Source organism: Pelodiscus sinensis, chromosome 5 (genome assembly GCF_052426305.1).
Source record: "Pelodiscus sinensis isolate ZL-2025 chromosome 5, ASM5242630v1, whole genome shotgun sequence".
NCBI classification, from domain to species: domain Eukaryota; kingdom Metazoa; phylum Chordata; order Testudines; family Trionychidae; genus Pelodiscus; species Pelodiscus sinensis.
This window is the reverse complement of record NC_143056.1, coordinates 71,936,672-71,954,426: the sequence shown is the minus strand read 5'-3', so window position 1 is coordinate 71,954,426 and position 17,755 is coordinate 71,936,672. Positions and strand designations below refer to the sequence as shown.

Sequence of the window (17,755 nt, the reverse complement as noted above, 5' to 3'; positions counted from 1 at the left end):
TTAGTGCCTAAAGTTAGTCTAAGTCTATATTTAGGTACCCCTAGATAGAGCCTTAATTTCAGAAATAAGCAACTTGAAACTTCAGTGATAGAAATGTAGCCGTGTTAGTCTGGTGTAGCTGAAACAAAATACAGGACTATGTAGCACTTTAAAGACTAACAAGATGGTTTATTAGGTGATGAGCTTTCGTGGGCCAGACCCACTTCCTCAGATCAAATAGTGGAAGAAAATAGTCACAACCATATATACCAAAGGATACAATTTTAATTAAAATAAACCATCTTGTTAGTCTTTAAAGTGCTACATAGTCCTGTATTTTGTTGAAACTTCAGTAGATGTCATGCTTTTTGAGCAGGGGAGATGGGTTTGAGTCACAGCACTACTAACTAGCAGGTCATTAATTAAGTTGCTTAAAATTGGATTTGGAAGCCTAACTTTAGGTAGCCAATTTTGATAGTTTTGGCCTATGTCTTTAGAGGTCACTCTAAGCCTAAAATATGGCAAGAATATCTTGTCCTTTAAGGTATCCAGTTGTTCAGGATCCCTACAGTTATTTGCACTGCTGATCCCAGGAAATGAGAGAAACCAGAAGTGAGAGACAATATCTTTAATTGATGTTAGTCTAGAAAAAGATATTACTTCAATCCATCAGTCTCTCGTAATCCTATACCTCTTTGTGAGGAGAAAATTTATACCACATACTGAACACTCTGGACTCTTGATAGATTGAATATTTTATCTTTTACACCTCTCCTTCCCAACTCTCTGCCCACAGAATGGCTATTTCATATCATTTTGTGGCTGAGTCACCATTTGGGTGCGTCTCTACCATAGGGAGTTCTATGTAATCAGCACTGCAATCTTTTTGAACTTTCACTGCTCTGCATGTCCCTGAGGGCAGGTGTTGTGCCAACTCAATGTTTAACTATTGTGTCACAAGCATAATTAGAAGGGAAGGGAAAGGCAGGGCAGGAAAGGGAGGAGAAATCAGTCCTCTTTAAAAACGTCATGCAGAGGGAAAGGCTGGAACTTCTTAATTGCTTCCCAACGCGCGCGCACACAGAGGCTTCCTACATGGCTACCAGGACGCAGGATATGAGTGGAGTATTAAAGGAGGGATTCCTCATTAAACGGGTAAGAACACAGGACAGGAATTGGTTTCTTCCATAATTACAGTTCTTTTAAAACTGACCTTTTTAGACTGACTTGACTTTTATAACTGACTATTACTTCCAGAGGTGAAAGTAGGGGGATGTGCCCCGGTGCACAGCTCCGGCAAGAGCTGGCTGTACTGTAGCAAGAGCCAACAGGGATCTATTTAAAGAGCTGGCAGGGACGGGGACCTAGGTTGTGATAGGACAGTACCTGTAAGAACTTTTGTCTAAGGTGGATGTATTTATAGAGTTAACCCCCCTGGTTCTAGTTCCTCTTGAGAACACTAAGCAGCAGAGCTCTCCCTTTGTTGGAAAATGTTTAAATTAAATATTTCACTATGGGGGTGGAGGGTTGACCTGAACTGGAATATTTCAGATTGTAAAACTGCCCCCCAAAATTTCACTGAGTCATTTCAACATAAAAATGAATTGCCTGAGTAAGGTGTAGTGCATGATGGGAGTTATGGTTCAGACCCCATTCTCTTCTTTGAGATAGAATCGCTGGCCAGTTTACATTGCCCATCTTACAATGAAGCTGCCCTTGGAGGAGTGTTGTGTTTCATGGGTGTGATGTGGCTGCTATTGTGATAGGGTTTTTCAGCCACGCATCCTTATTCAAAGGGGAGAATGAGAGTATCAGATGAACTGAACAAGAGCCATCCTAGGGGAACACAGTTGAAAGTTGAATTGGTCAGTTCAAGAAACTAAAATGAAACACTAATTTTGGGAATCTTGAAAAGTTTTATTTCAATTAATATTTCACCTTCTTGTTCTATGTGGAACAAAAATAAATGCTGAAATAGCACAATTTCCTACTGGATGGAAATTCTAATTTTCATTCAGCTCTACCCAGGAAGCACAAATACATCAGAGTAGCAGTGAGTCTGCCCTAAGTTCAAGTGATTAATTTGTACCAGGGCTGAACCCTGCCATGTTTAGACTCTGGCCCCAGCAACTCAAGACTTGCTGCATCAGTTATGAATGCAAAAAAATTGCTTGAGTCCCATAATCTCTTTCATTATAAATTAAGCACTGCCTGATTGGGTGTAGCAGTGATTTTGGTATTAGCAGGGGAGGGAGTGGGTGGAGAACCTCTTGGGTCCAATGGTAATGTAAAAGTGAAAGGGTTAGGAAGATCTAACGGCAACAGATGGAAAGGCGAAGGGAAGGAGCGAAAAAGAGGAAGGAATACTAAGTAGAAGAGAGAGAGGAGATTGAAGGAACAGGGATCAAGAGAAGTGAACAAGATACTTAGTGGGGAAAATGGAATGGAGAAAGGTAGTGGTTCATTAAGGTGAAGAGAGGAAAACAGGAGTGAAGGACTAAGAATAAACATAAGGCAAAGCCATGTAAGAGACATGGGAAAATAAACAAACGAGAGAGACTGACTCACTTAAGGGGGATAAAAGAAAACAGCCAGAACGGATAATGTTTACTAGAAGAAAAGTAGCTGAGGGAATCTATAGGCACTAAAAAAAAGACAGACAGAATGGCTGTGTCTAGACTGGTGAAAATGGCGATCGGGGCTTTCTTGCACAAAACCGCGTCTAGATTGGCACGGACGCTTTTCCACAAAAAGTGCTTTTGTGGAAAAGAGTCCGTGCAAATCTAGATGCTCTTTTCTGCAAATGCTTTTAACGGAAAATCTTTTCCGTTAAAAGCATTTGCGGAAAATCATGGGGAGAGAGGGAGAGGGAGGGAGGAGAAAAAAATGGAGTGAAGAAAGAGGGAACAAAACCGACGAGTGATCCAGCCAATTAACTTTTTTGCTTAGCATTCCGAGATGTCTTCAGGTTTAGTCAGGTTAAAGAGAACCACATTACACCAGTTGTTATAGAAATTGTTAAGGTTCCTGCCAACTCCTAATAAATTAATGACCCTTGATTCCTGCAGTGACTGGACTTTCTACATTCTCCTATCTCTGCCTTACTTGCCTTTTTTAAGATGGTGAAGCCTCCACTAGCTGGGTGCTTCACATACTTTACAACATACTTTCATCTCCTATGAAACATGTAAAGTCAGCTCCACTGCACCATAAACTTGGAACTGCCACCAGAAGACAAGATCAGATTTGTCTGTGCCACTCCTCTGGGCAAATTCTCCTTTAAAACCAGCTTTAAAATGTCTATTATGCACACTACTGGCTCACAAAGGTTTTTGTTTGTATCCTAGCACTGTAGCCCAGGAGCTTTTGGCAGTTTAGCAGCGGAGTTGGGATGAAAGGGATGCACAGGAAATGGCAGCATTGTGAGCAGTTTAGTCACTGAAGATGAGCAGCTGGTCTGTTATGACTTAAGCACCAATTAGCATTATGGGAATGTAAACAAGAGAGTTAAGCTGAAATGTACTCATCAAACCACAGCCAGGCCCTACTGCTGCAGGCAGGCTTGATCCTTGGAGGTGCTAAGCACTCTGAACTCCCATTGACTTCAATTCAAGCCTTGTCTACACTAAACCCCCTCATGTCACATTCATCTAACCTACGCAAATAGCATTGCTGAAGTTGATCTACTTACCACAGTTTTGTCTATGCAGTAAGGTCAGCAGGAGCTGTTGTTTCATTGACTCCAGCTAGTCTTCCCAACTTGGTGGAGTACCGGAGTTGACAGGAGAGTGCTAAGAGATCAATTTATTGCATTTAAGGTAGATGAGATAAATCATCCACTAGTGAATCAATCTCTGCAACACTCATCCACTGCATAGGGAAGAAAAGCCCTTGGACTTACAATAGAGTAAATCCTATCCATCTCCCTGTTCCCAACACTCCAGACTCGCCTGCAGAGTCCTCTGAGTCACTCATCTGCTTCAAGCTTTTGCCATGCTTGGGAAAGAGCAAAACATTGCATCTTTTTTGTCCAATGATTCTATAAAAGCAGAGGATGTATGTTAGCTTGCCATTTTGTAGCTTGGTAGTGGTAAATGGATACATTTCCTGTTTGTTTCCTCTTGATGGGAGAAAGGGCTGCGCACAAGGCAAACAACAAATCTGACAAAAACAAAAGAAAGCTCTTATGATTTCAGATCACTTTGAGATTTATACTGTCTTTAGTCTGTGAAACTATCCCAGCTACCACTAGCAGCTTTTTCCAGATTTGTGTGGAATCCAAGCAATCTAACTCATAAGAAATGCAGCCTTGAATGTTCTCAAAAGATGTCCAGTTCAGAAAACAAAAGTTCCCAGCATGCATTAAGGGCTTCTTAGCAAAGCTTTGGTTAAATGATTTTGGGCATTTCTCAAATTCCAGGTAATGGTCTACTTGAAGGAAGTCTATTGCAGTCTCTCTCCAGATTTATTAATTGCATTATAACAACATACATAACCCTCATTAAAATGAAACTCCTAAAATATGTCTGCATATAACAATAATAAGAGTGTTACCAAATTTCTGTGCAAAAGAGCGGTAGGCAAATGAGAAATACTCCTTGAAGCTTGTCTTTAAAATAACCTAGGAACTTTCTTTTGCTACAGGGGCATATTGTCCATAATTGGAAAGCAAGATGGTTTGTTCTGCTACAGGACAAGCTGCTGTATTATAAACTTAATGGAGGCAGGAAGGAGCATTCTCCTAAGGGCAGGATAATTTTGGATGGTTGCGTTATCACTTGCCCATGCCTGGAATATGAGAACAGACAGGTATGTCTGGAAATATTATAACCATTGTTTTCCTTTGCAATGACTTTTTTATTCCTTGTTTCTCCTTCATTCCCTTCCTTGTGTTTCTCTGTCTTAATTCCCTTGACTTCCTCAATCTCTTTCTCTGCATGCCTCTCTAGAACTGGAACAGCTGATGCTGATTAGCCTTTCAGCCAATAAGGCCAGGTCAAAGTAAGTGTTGCTACTGGATTTCCTTATTCTGTCTCTGATGATTTCCACGTCTGGGGCTACTGGCATGATTTTCCAAAAATGCTTTTAACGGAAAACTTTTCCGTTAAAAGCATTTTCAGAAAAGTGTGTCTAGACTGGCAGGATGCTTTTCCGCACAAGCACTTTTTGCGGAAAAGCATCCGTGGCCAATCTAGACGCGCTTTTCCGCAAAAAAGCTCCTATCGCCATTTTTGCCATCGGAGCTTTTTTGCGGAAAACAGTACTGTGCTGTCTACACAGGCCCTTTTGCGCAAAAGTCTTTCAGAAAAAGAATTTTGCCCAAACGGGAGCAGCATAGTATTTTCGGAAAAGCACTGATGATCTTACATGAGATTGTCAGTGCTTTTCCGGAAATTCAAGCGGCCAGTGTAGGCAGCTGGCAAGTTTTTCCGGAAAAGCAGCTGATTTTCCAGAAAAACTTGCCAGTCTAGACACAGCCTGGTTGTTTTTCGCTGAACACTCCAGCTCACAGGTACAATCATCACACACACACACACACACACACACACACACTCCGGCCTTGGAGGGGAAAATTGGATATGGATGAAAATGTAGCAGCCCTGCAGGCACAGCAAGAAAGATACGAACAGAACTGTAAATGAGGAGGGTGAGAAACAGGAAGAAATATGTTTCCCTCTTTTTCCCTGATGGTTGCATTTAAGCTCTAGCTGTGGGTTTTGTGGGGTTTTTGTTTTTTGCCTTCTCTGAAATGAGAATCTTGGCCAATAGCCACCTCAGTGTGCCACTTCCTTTTATTTATTATCTAATAAGAATTTGATTCTGTTCATAGAATCATAGAAAATTAGGACTGGAACGGACCTCGAAAGGTCATCGAGTCCAGTTCCCTGCCCTCATGACAGGACCACTGTCTAGACCATCCCGGATAGACATTTATCTAACCTACATTTAAATATCTCCAGAGATGGAGATTCCACAACTTCCCTGGGCAATTTATTCCAGTGTTTAACCACCCTGACAATTAAGAACTTTTTCCTAACGTCTAACCTAAACCTCTCTTGCTGCAGTTTAAACCCATTGCTGCTGCTTCTATCTTCAGAGGCCAAGATGAACAAGTTTTCTCCCTCCTCCTTATGACACCCTTTTAGATACCTGAAAACTGCTATCATGACCCCCTCAATCTTCTCTTTTCCAAACTAAATAAACCCAATTCTTTCAGCCTTCCTTCATAGGTCATGTTCTTTAGACCTTTAATCATTCTTGTTGCTCTTTTCTGGACCCTCTGCAATTTCTCCATATCTTTATTGAAATGCGGTGCCCAGAACTGGATACAATACTCCAACTGAGGCCTAACCAGCACAGAGTAGAGCAGAAGAATGACTTCTCGTGTCTTGCTCACAACACACCTGTTAATGCATCTCAGAATCATGTTTGCTTTTTTTGCAACAGAATCACACTGTTGACTCATATTTAGCTTGTGGTCCACTATAACCCCTAGATCCCTTTCTTCAGTACTCTTTCCTAGACAGTCGCTTCCCATTCTGTATGTGTGAAACTGATTGTTCCTTCCTAAGTGGAGCACTTTGCATTTGTCTTTATTAAACTTCATCCTGTTTACCTCAGACCATTTCTCCAGTTTGTCCAGATCATTTTGAACTATGACCTTATCCTCCAAAGCAGTTGCAACTCCTCCTAACTTGATATCATCTGCAAACTTAATAAGCATACTTTCAATGCCAATATCTAAATCATTGATGAAGATATTGAACAGAGCCAGTCCCAAAACAGACCCCTGTGGAACGCCACTTGTTATACCTTTCCAGCAGGATTAAGAACCATTAATAACTACTTTCTGAGTATGGTTATCCAGCCAGTTATGCACTCACCTTATAGTAGCCCCATCTAAGTTGTATTTGCCTAGGTTATTGATAAGAATATCATGCGAGACCGTATCAAATGCCTTACTAAAGTCTAGGTATACCACATCCACCGCTTCTCCCTTATCCACAAGACTTGTTATCCTATCAAAGAAAGCTATCAGATTTGTTCATGATTTGACATGATTTGTTTTTTACAATCCATGCTGGCTGTTCTCTATCACCTTACCACCTTCCAAGGGTTTGCAGATGATTTCCTTAATTACTTTCTCCATTATCTTCCCTGGCACAGAAGTTAAACTAACTGATCTGTAGTTTCCTGGGTTGTTCTTATTTCCCTTCTTATAGATGGGCACTATATTTGCCCTTTTCCAGTCTTCTGGAATCTCTCCTGTCTCCCATGATTTTCCAAAGATGATAGCTAGAGGCTCAGAAACCTCCTCTATCAGCTCCTTGAGTATTCTACGATGCATTTCATCAGGCCCTGGTGAGTTGCAGGCATCTAACTTTTCTAAGTGATTTTTAACTTGTTCTTTTTTTATTTTATCTTCTAAACCTACTTCCTTCCCACTAGCATTCACTATGTTAGGCATTCCTTCATCAGACTTCTCGGTGAAGACCGAAACAAAGAAGTCATTAAGCATCTCTGCTATTTCCAAGTTTCCTCACTGAGCAGTGGGCCTACCCTGTCCTTGATCTTCCTCTTGCTTCTAATGTATTTATAAAAAGTCTTCTTGTTTCCCTTTATTTCTATAGCTAGTTTGAGCTCATTTTGTGCCTTTGCCTTTCTAATCTTGCCCCTGCATTCCTGTGTTGTTTGCCTCTATTCATCCTTTGTAATTTGTCCTACTTTCTATTTTTATTGGACTCCTTTTTTATTTTTAGATCATGCAAGATCTTGTGGTTAAGCCATGGCGGTCTTTTACCATATTTTCTATCTTTCCTATGCAGTGGAATAGCTTGCTTTTGGGCCCTTAACAATGTCCCTTTGAAAAACTGCCAACTCTCCTCAGTCCTGATTCCCATGGGACCTTACCTATCAGCTCTCTGAGCTTACCAAAATCTGCCTTCCTTAAATCCATTTTCTCTATTTTGCTGTTCTCCCTTCTACCCTACCTTAGAATTGTGAATTCTATGATTTCATGATCACTTTCACCCAAACTGCCTTCCACTTTCAATGGAAAGTTGAAAGTTTCTAGAGCATTAAGTCCTCTCTATGTCTAGCCACAGGTGAGCAGCAACAATGCAACCTTCCCCTGACAGACAGCAATCAGTGTTAAGACTATATATATATCAGTGCTAATATATATATATATTGCGGAGTCTATATTTCAGTAAATCCATTGTGAGAATGATTATAGCAATGGCATTCAGCTATAATGTAGAACAGATTTGAACCATGGGTGAAAGATCCTCTTCCCAGTCATAGACTCTTGTGTTATCTGGATAATCTCTGGCCAATCTACTTTCTTGAATACACTGGGCTCTGGGCAGAAAGCTATTACTTAGAGCTAATTGACCCCCACCCTGGATCTGAGCTGTGACCACTGTCCTTCTGGCAACAAACGTATCATTATTCCCTGCAGAGATTGACAAAGTTCCTCATGTGGCTGATGGGATATCTATTGAGTGAGCATTGAGTGAGCATTCTGTGCATGTTAGATAAATGCTCTTACTTTTCTACTATTCTGTCCATAGCTAGTCATTAAGCTGAAGACAAAAACCAACACAGAATATTTCCTTGAATCTTGCTCCAGAGAAGAGCGGGACTCTTGGGCTTTGGACATTACTGGAGCCATTCATGCTGGCCACCCAGTCCAGGTTCAGCAGCTTCACAGAATGAAAAATTCCTTCAAACTTCCCTCAAACATCAGCCTCAAGTAAGTGTAAACATTTCCTAACCAGTCCTAGGATACTCTGAAATGGAAGGTGTTGAGTGACACATCTGCATTATGGGACCTCACATGGGATGATTAGTCCATTTCCCCTACATACTGTTTATAGGTGCTTCATGTTCCACTGCATTGTAGCAGAACTCATTCTTGAAACATCCTTGAAACAACTCTCCTCAATTGTAGCTTTAGGTTATATGACACAGTCCCTGCTTGACTGTCTGTTCATCCACCTAACACTGTTCTCTTTTGCTCTTTTATAGCCACATAGTGGACAAAATGCATGACAACAGTAATGGAATTAAACTGACCCCCAACACGGAACAAGGCAACACATACAAAGAAAGCTTTACAGGTAGATACATTCTGAACAATCAGCCTCCCAAAGCCGGACACTGTGCTGCAGAGAAAAGGCAGCCACTTTGGAATTCTTATGTGAGAACAGATCATTTTTATACAAGAGATTATAGCAAATAGTGTACTTTCCCATCTATGCCAGGCCTCGAAAAGTTCCTCAACTACCACTTTATATCCTCTCTGTAGAAAGAGAAAAGCAAATGCAGAACCCTGCACCTTTGGTGAACCCTATTTATGCTTGACATTGATATGTCTTTACCATTTTGATAAAGCTGGAATTGGCCAGTTAGCAGGGATTTATGCCTGTGTGTCTCTGTGATAAGCAAGCATTTTGTGTGTCTCTGTCTGAGAGTTGCTTTTCTTTTTCTAGGTTCTGCACTGGTGGACTGGCTGATCTCCAGTAATTTTGTTGCCTCTCGATATGAGGCTGGGACACTGTCTTCCATGCTGATAGATGAAAACTTCATCAAGCCTGTTGGAGCCCGGAGCACTGAAGCCATGCGCAATGGTGATCTGTCTGAGCAGTTCCTAGATGACTCCACAGCACTGTACATGTTTGTAAGTAATGTGGCTTCTAGCAGTAGGCTCTCCCATCCCCTCCTGACTCAGATTTCCTTTTGTCTGGTAAAGAGATTGGGGGGAACACTGCATATGCCAAATGATAAAATATATAAAAGGTGAAAACTAAAATGAAGGGCAATTTAAATATGAGAAGCTTTGGGTTTTTTAATACTTCCAACGATTTTACTTCCCTCAGATGTGAATTACTAAATTTTGGCTTTGGAAGTATATCCAATGAATCTATGACTCTAACTGGGTGCAGCTGAAGTCCCTAGAGCTAACTGTGCTTGCATTAATGATGGGCAACCTGAGGTTCTGCTAAAAATCAGGACTATTGTGTGATGTTTTGTGTTTATTCATTTTTCCATTGTACCATTACAACTGATGAGATGTTCTGTAGGCATATGGAATGAAAGCTATATCTTTGGGGAAAAGAATGTGTTTAATGACAGGTCTGCAGAAGATGATACCAGTACAAAGCTTTTCTGTATAGGCTGAATCTAGATTGGCATGATTTTCCGGAAATGCTTTTAACGGAAAAGTTTTCGCAAAAGCTTTGCGCAAAAGGGACTTTTGCCTGAACGGGAGCAGAATAGTATTTCTGCAAGAAGCACTGATTTCTTACAGTAGGAAGTCAGTGCTTTTACAGAAATTCAAGCGGCCAGTGTAGACAGCTGGCAAGTTTTTCCAGAAAAGCGGCTGATTTTCCGGAAAAACTGGCCAGTCTAGACACAGCCTATACTGTTTAACATTCATCAACTTAACTTAAACTTTTCCAGTGACCACTTTTTTCCATTTGTAGGCTGAAAGCTCCAAGAGGAAACTCAGCTCCAAGGAAGAACTGAGCCTTCACATCCTTGAATTAAGTGGAACAATTATAAAACAAGGATATTTAGTAAAACAGGTAAACATTGACATTTGATCATCTCATCTCATTAAGGAGAAAACTGACTGTAGCCTGGCTAGCTCAGTTGGTAGAGCATCAGAGGGCCCAGGATTCATGTCTCTGGTCAGGCAAAGGGACTTTTTTATGACCTCCTGAGGTCTCTTCCAGCTCTATGATTCTATGATTCTATTTAGTTGGGATTGGTCCTGCTTTGGGCAGCGTGCTGGACTTAATGACCTCCTGAGGTGTCTTCCAGCTCTATGATTCCTTGAGTTGTTCTCTGGAATTCATGGAAGGTGAAATTAAATGCTGAGAGGCACTATGCTTCCTCATTATCTGTCCTAACCTCTCATGTGACCAGCAGAATTAGCTTTCATGTTAGGAATACTACAGAGTAAACAGCAAGGTTGGAAATAAGAAGAGAGCCTATTTGTTGATATAAATAAGTGAGCTGTGGAATTCACTGCTGAGGGATGTTACTAAGGATTATAAAATAATTTCCTGAACAGCACAGGGGTTCTGTCCAAAAGCCAAATTCTATCCTGAATAATTACATTCACTTTCAAAGCGATGCACTGTTCTTCCCTATTGCCTACACTAATTTGTCATGTGGTGCTTTTAAGGAGCTGTTTTGTCCCTTCACTGAGATGGCGGCATTTCAGTACTGAGTGAAGTAATCCTGTATGTGTACCACCTATTCATGCAAGCAATTATTCATGCCCATATAGTTGCTCCCATTGACTTCAAATGCGAGTACCGGTAATTATGTGGGAAAGAGTAACAGTCTGCAGGCTCATGCTCTTAGTTTGTAAATCATCGTTCATGTTACATGCTAGAAACAAGCTTGCAGTTAATCCGCAGGTTTGAGAGCATAAAATGATCACCCACTCTGTTTGGTGAGAGGAATCCCACTACATGTGTTGCTGTTAAATGTTCTGGAGTTGTAGGTGAAGCATTGGTCAGTGTGGGTGATCTGGTATTAAATGCATCTTCCTTTCTACCATGCTTTCATTCATACCATGAAAGAAGGAGTAAAGCAATCCAAAAGGGCCTGGAATCCCATGAATTCCCAGAGAACTCAGAGGGTATGTCCTAGACTACATGGCTCCGTCGACGGAGCCATCTAAACTAGTTTACCCAGCATAGTCAATGAAAGCGGGGATTTAAATAATCCCCACTTCATTAAAATAAACATGGCCACCACGCTGTGCCAACGATCAGCTGATCCGGCACAGCGCGGCAGTGTAGACACGGATCTGTCGCTGGGGAAGCCTTTGCCGACCGATCCCTTATGCCTTGTGAAACGAGGTTTACAGGATCGGTCGGCAAAGGCTTCCCCAGCCAACAGATCCGCGTCTAGTCTGCTGCACTGTACCAGATTAGCTGATCGTTGGCAGAGCGTGGTGGCCATGTTTATTTTAATGAAGCGGGGATTATTTAAATCCCCGCTTAATTGACTATGCCGGGTAAACTAGTTTACATGGCTCCCAGAGTGAATAGATTTGAGGACTCCAAGATAAGGGACAAGAGTTAAATACATTCACCTAGATTCTTCCCTTCTTTCCCTTTAAAATTATTCTGTAGTAGCGTCTATCCTAAAAGAAAAAAGAAATGTGTGCATATCCCTATAGGTGTAAAATTGCTAAATACAGGTAGATATGTGCAGCCGTGCACTGTCCTGGGGAAGAAAGTTCATACTGTGGTTCAGCAGAAGGACACAATTTCAGGAAAGACTTCTGTACTTGGACTGTTACCACCATTGTCTGACTGTACTTGAAAGGCAAAGTTTTGGCTCTTCATAGGAAGTGCCACAGTTACATTTACAGTGCCATGAGATTGAGGTGTCATTAGAGGAGGTTTTGGAACAAATTGATAAATAAGACAATACTAAGTCACTAGGACCAGATGTTATTCACCCAAGAGTTCTGAAGGAACTCATATGTGAAATTGCAGAACTACTGACTGTAGTCTATAACCTATCATTTAAATCAGCTTCTGTACAAAATGTCTGGAAGATAACTAATGTGATGCCAATTTTTGAAAAGGTGATCCCTGCAGTTACAGGCTGTTAAGTTTGACTTCAGTACCAGGAAAACTGGTAAAAACTATAGTAAAGAATAAAACTGTCAGCTGAACATAAAGTTGAACATAATTGTTGGGGAAGAATCAAAATAGTTTTTGTAAAAGGAATCATGCTTCACCAATCTACTAGAATTCTTTGAGGGTGTCAACAAGCATTGTGGAAAAGGAGAATCCAGTGGTTATAGTGTACTTAGATTTCCAGAAAGCTTTTGACAAGGTCCCTAATTAAAGTAATCTGTCATGGGATAAGAGGGAAGTTCCCCTCATGGATCAGTAACTGGTTAAAAGATAGGAAACAAAAGGTCAGTATAAAAGGTCATTTTTCAGAATGGAGAGAGCTAAATAGTGGTTTCCCCTTGGGGTCTTTACTGGGACCAGTGCTGCTCACCATATTCATAAATTATCTGAAAAAGAGGTAAGCAGTGATGTGGAAAAATTTGCAGATGATACAAAACTGCTCAAGATAGTTAAGTCCTGAGCAGTCTGCAAAGAGCTACAAAAGGGGCTTCTCAAAACTAAATGACTGTGCATCAAAATGGCAGATGAAATGTAATGTTGATAAATACAGAGTAATGCTCATTGGAAAACATAATCCCGACTATACATATAAAATTATCTAAATTAGCTGTTATCACTCAAGAAAGAAATCTTGGAGTCATTGTGGATAGTTCGCTGAAAACATCCACTCAATGTGCAATGACAGTCAAAAAAGCAAACAAAATATTGGAAATCATCAAGGAAGGGATCAATAATAAGACAGAAAATATCATATTGCCTCTATATAAATCCATGGTATGTCCACATCTTGAAAACTGTTTGGAGATGTAGTCACTCCATCTCAAAAAAGATATATTGAAATTGGAAAAGGTTCAGTGGTTGGGGTATAGTACAGCTTCTGTATGAGAAGAAATTAATAAAATTGGGACTTTACAGAAGTCTTGACTGGTAAAGGGAAAATAGATAAGGAAGTGCTCATAATGCAAGAATTAGGGCTCCCCAAATGCAGTTAATAGGCATCAAGCTTAAAACAAACAAATTAATTTCTTCACACGACTCACAGTCAACTTGTGGAACTCTTTTTGTCAGATGATGTTGTGAAGGCAGACTAACAGGATTCAAAAAAGAACTACATAAATTAATGTAGGATAGATCCATCGATGGCTATTAGCCAGGATGGACAGGGATGGTGTCCCTAGCATCTGTTTGCCAGAAACTGGGAATGAGCAAAAAAGAATGGCTCACTTGATGATTAATTCCCTCTGGAGCACCTGGCATTGGCCACTGCCAGAAAATTGATAGATGTTTGGTTTGACCCAGAATGACTATATTTATGTTTTATGTTCACGGGGAGATGCCACTGATACAGGGCAACCACATGGACAGTGAGAAAATTAATTGTTCTTCTCTCTCACTTCTCAGGGACACAAGAGGAAAAACTGGAAGGTGAGGCGCTTTGTTCTGAGGGCTGACCCTGCTTTCCTGCACTACTATGATCCAACAAAGGTGAGCAATGAGCTGCTGACCACAGACTCCAGATCTATGTATATGTCTCTTATAAATTTGTAACAGTAGTAAAGTAAACTACATAGGAAATGGGGCTCTAGGATTACCCTCTTCATTTCCTCTCCATGGCCATGCATGCCTTGAATTCCTCCACTTATGCCTTTGGGGCCTCTGAGGAGTTTCCTGGGGGCCACATCCCTTGTTCATTTTTTTACTCCATTTTCCCTCATGCCTTAGGTCTTTTGGGATTCCTTTGTCTGCCTCCAGTACAATATCCCCTCTGCAATTCCTCTTTCACACACCCTGTTCTGGGGCTGTGCCTCTTCTGGCGTTCTTCTTGTTCCCAGGACTGCATTCTCTCTGGGCTGACTCCTTCCCATCTTCAAGCTGCATCACCTCTGTGATTTTTCCACTCTTTTGTCCTCCTTATTGTAACCTTGAACAGGGCCTGATCACAGAGCACTAATGGGAATTTCTGCTACTCAGTTCTAAATGTGTATAATGAATAGCAGAGCTTATGTCTGTGGATAAACAATACTCCAAGTGAATTATGATGCAATGAAGCCCAGTGCAATACAAAATGGCATGTGACTAGAAATATTTTAGCAATATTTAAAGAGACCAGAAAACAAACTTTTGATTGAAACCCTCCCCTGAAATGCTAGAAACCAAAACCTCATCACAGCTCTGGGATAGCACAAGAGATTCTGGAAGCAAAACTCATCAAGTCTCACTGTCCCGACTGAGTGAAGAATATAAAAGGAACACATAGCATCAATAGGAAATATTTTTAATAGTTGTGAGCTGTTGTTAAAAGAGTATTGGTTTTAAATATGATTGTTATGCTAACTCTGTCCCTTTAAGTAATTAACCTCCCACTACTAAACTAAGGAAAACAGATGTAGATGAGAAAGGCAATGTAGTGATGCAACTAAGCCTAATTTTCCTCTCTCTCTGAAGGAAGAAAACAGACCAGTCGGTGGGTTTTCTCTCCGTGGCTGCCTTGTCTCAGCTCTGGAAGATAATGGAGTCCCATCTGGTAAGCATGAACCTCTAGGCTACCTGCTTTGATTACTGAGGGCTGATCTACTTCCAAATTTTCATTGAAATAATTGAATCAGTTTAATTCATGCCTTTTGTTATTGTGGTGCAAATCTGTGAGTAGACCAGTTATGATGCTCCCGTGGGAAAAGGGATAAGGGACTGAAGATACCTGTCCGAATACCATTGAGCTGATTGCGGGGAACTGTTTAGATCAACATCAAGAGTTCACTCTTTCCCATTTTTGCTTGGGTCATTGTCAGGTCTTTACATGAATCATGGGAAGGGAATAGGGCATTGGCTGATACTCCAGAAAGTCAATAGTAAAGGCTGTGATTCCTTTTTGCTAGTATAAGGTTAAAAGCATTATCCAGAGGTATCCCTTATCTCACATTCCATCTTTTCCATGCTCCCTCTGTCTCCATCTCTTTCCTCTGTACTTGCCAAGGTCCAAACGTAGTGGAAACTAAATATGACAGTGGAAAAAGCTGTAATTTAAGGGTGATTTTTGTTTAGCTTAACATTGTCTGGAACCTCAGCTTTGTGTTTCAATGTTCCTGCTGTCAAAATAATGTATTGTATGAAAGCAAATGAGTACAAAATTAGTGTGACAGCAAATGTGGGTCTCAAATGGGGAACATCCTTTCTGGTGACAGACTCTTGAAAGGTGGCTTCCCTCCTTCCTTTCACCATCCTGAATAATAAGTAAGTCTGTGATTTAGTCATGGCTGTTTTTAGCAAAAGTCATGGACAGGTCATGGGCAATAAACAAAAAATGTACATCCTCTGACCTGTCCAAGATCTTTACTATAAATACCCCAACAAAATTTTAGCTGGAGGGAGCTACAGGGCACCACTGCTCTGGGGGACACTGCTCAGTCAGTCTCTGGAGTCAGCTGCTTGGGCGGCTTTGGGATCAGTCACTGCAAAAGTCACTGAGGCTGTGAACAGTCACAGAATCCATGACTTCTGCAACCTCAGTGACAGACACATAATTGTAATAATAAGTGATGTAATGAGGCAGCCTTTGAAAAGAAAAGATGAGGATGGGAATGGGGACTATAACCCCATGTAAATGGAGCATGTTAATGGGCAGGAGCAGATAAGAGATTAAATCTAATTTATTGTAGGGATTTCTAAAGAACCTGTCACCACAGTATCTAACACCAGTAATAATATTCATTATTTATATAGTGCTTTATGTTTTCACAGTAGGGATGTGAAAAGTTAGCCAGTCACCAGTAACCTATGGGGGCTGGAGCAACTCCCTACCTACTGTGGGCAGGGGGCTGCTCCAGCTCCACAGGGGGCCTGCTGCAGATAGAGGCATCCTGCAGGCAGAGGTAGGAGCCTTGCGGGCTGGGGACTGCTCGAGTTGGGCTGGAGCGGGCCCCAGCCTGGATCCCACTTAGTCAGTTAACTGGTTAAACATTAGGTTGACTTTACACTTACCCAGTTAATTGATTAACCAGGGTTTTACACCCCTAGTTCACAGTGTGTAACATTGACTGGATAGTCCACAAAACACTGGAGGGAGATCTGTATTATTCCCAAGAGAAACTGAGGCACAGAAGGATTAATGGATTTGTTTGGAGTGGACTCACACATCAAGATCTACTACTACTTTAGTTATGCTAAATTCAGATTCCACCTGCACAAACCAGTTCTCTACATGCTCTGCTAACCTATTGCACTCTTCCTCTGCAGGGGTGAAGGGAAATGTGCAAGGAAACCTCTTCAAAATCATAACTAAAAATGACATTCATTACTACATCCAGGCCAGCTCGAAGGCAGAGCGAGCACAGTGGATTGAGGCCATCAAGCGGCTGACATGAGCAAGACGGACTCTATACCCAAGATAGGGATTAGGTGAATAATTGACATTCATGAGCAAACTTGCTGCTGTCTTTGCTAGGAGTGTTGACTCTGGGATGGCTGATCCATGAGATGGAAGAGCAAATCTTTTCATCCAATTTACATCTGGCAGATCAGTATCATGCTTCACCCTAAAGCAGAAAAGCCTTACTGGTTCCCCTCTTGCTAGGACACTCGGACATTCCAGTATCCCATGCCTACTGCAGTCACAGTGACTGAACCAAGGACTGTGGGTTGGGCTAGAACCAGCACAAGCACTCATTTCTGAGGCCACCTCATTTCACATAATGCTATGGAGTCTTTTGCTTGGTTGCACTCTGGTTGCCTCAGGGAATACCACACTGGAACAAACCAGTATACCTGCTGCATTATCCAACTGCCTGCAGTGCTGGAAAAAAACATTGTGCTGTAGGAACATAAGATCATACCCATAGTTCATCTACTCAAGTATCTGATCTCTGGAAGTGGCCAGTGCTACATTTACCAGGAGAAGAAGAGAACCCCACAATCCACTTGAGCAGCTATGTAACAATACATGGTAAAGGGGAGCTTTCCTCGCTGAACCCAATTGGAGATCAGTTTATGTGATTCACCAAAGGACTGATTAACTAATACAGTAATTTAATCCTACTTACTATTGTTTCTACTTCAAACCATTAAATTTTGCATTTTTTTAGTAAACTTGATATATGATCTCATTAAAT

General features: G+C 41.2%; 1 protein-coding gene across 1 annotated transcript; it reads left to right on the top strand.

Moving 5' to 3' along the window:
- Positions 1-966: 966 nt before the first annotated feature.
- Positions 967-17,732, top strand: PLEK2 (pleckstrin 2). Its single transcript, XM_006113404.4, has 9 exons — positions 967-1,134; positions 4,624-4,788; positions 8,553-8,734; positions 9,010-9,101; positions 9,474-9,661; positions 10,467-10,568; positions 14,052-14,135; positions 15,096-15,174; positions 16,884-17,732. The coding sequence occupies exons 1-9, from the start codon at positions 1,009-1,011 to the stop codon at positions 17,009-17,011; spliced, it is 1,146 nt and encodes a 381-aa protein (XP_006113466.2). The 5' UTR covers positions 967-1,008; the 3' UTR covers positions 17,012-17,732.
- Positions 17,733-17,755: the final 23 nt, after the last annotated feature.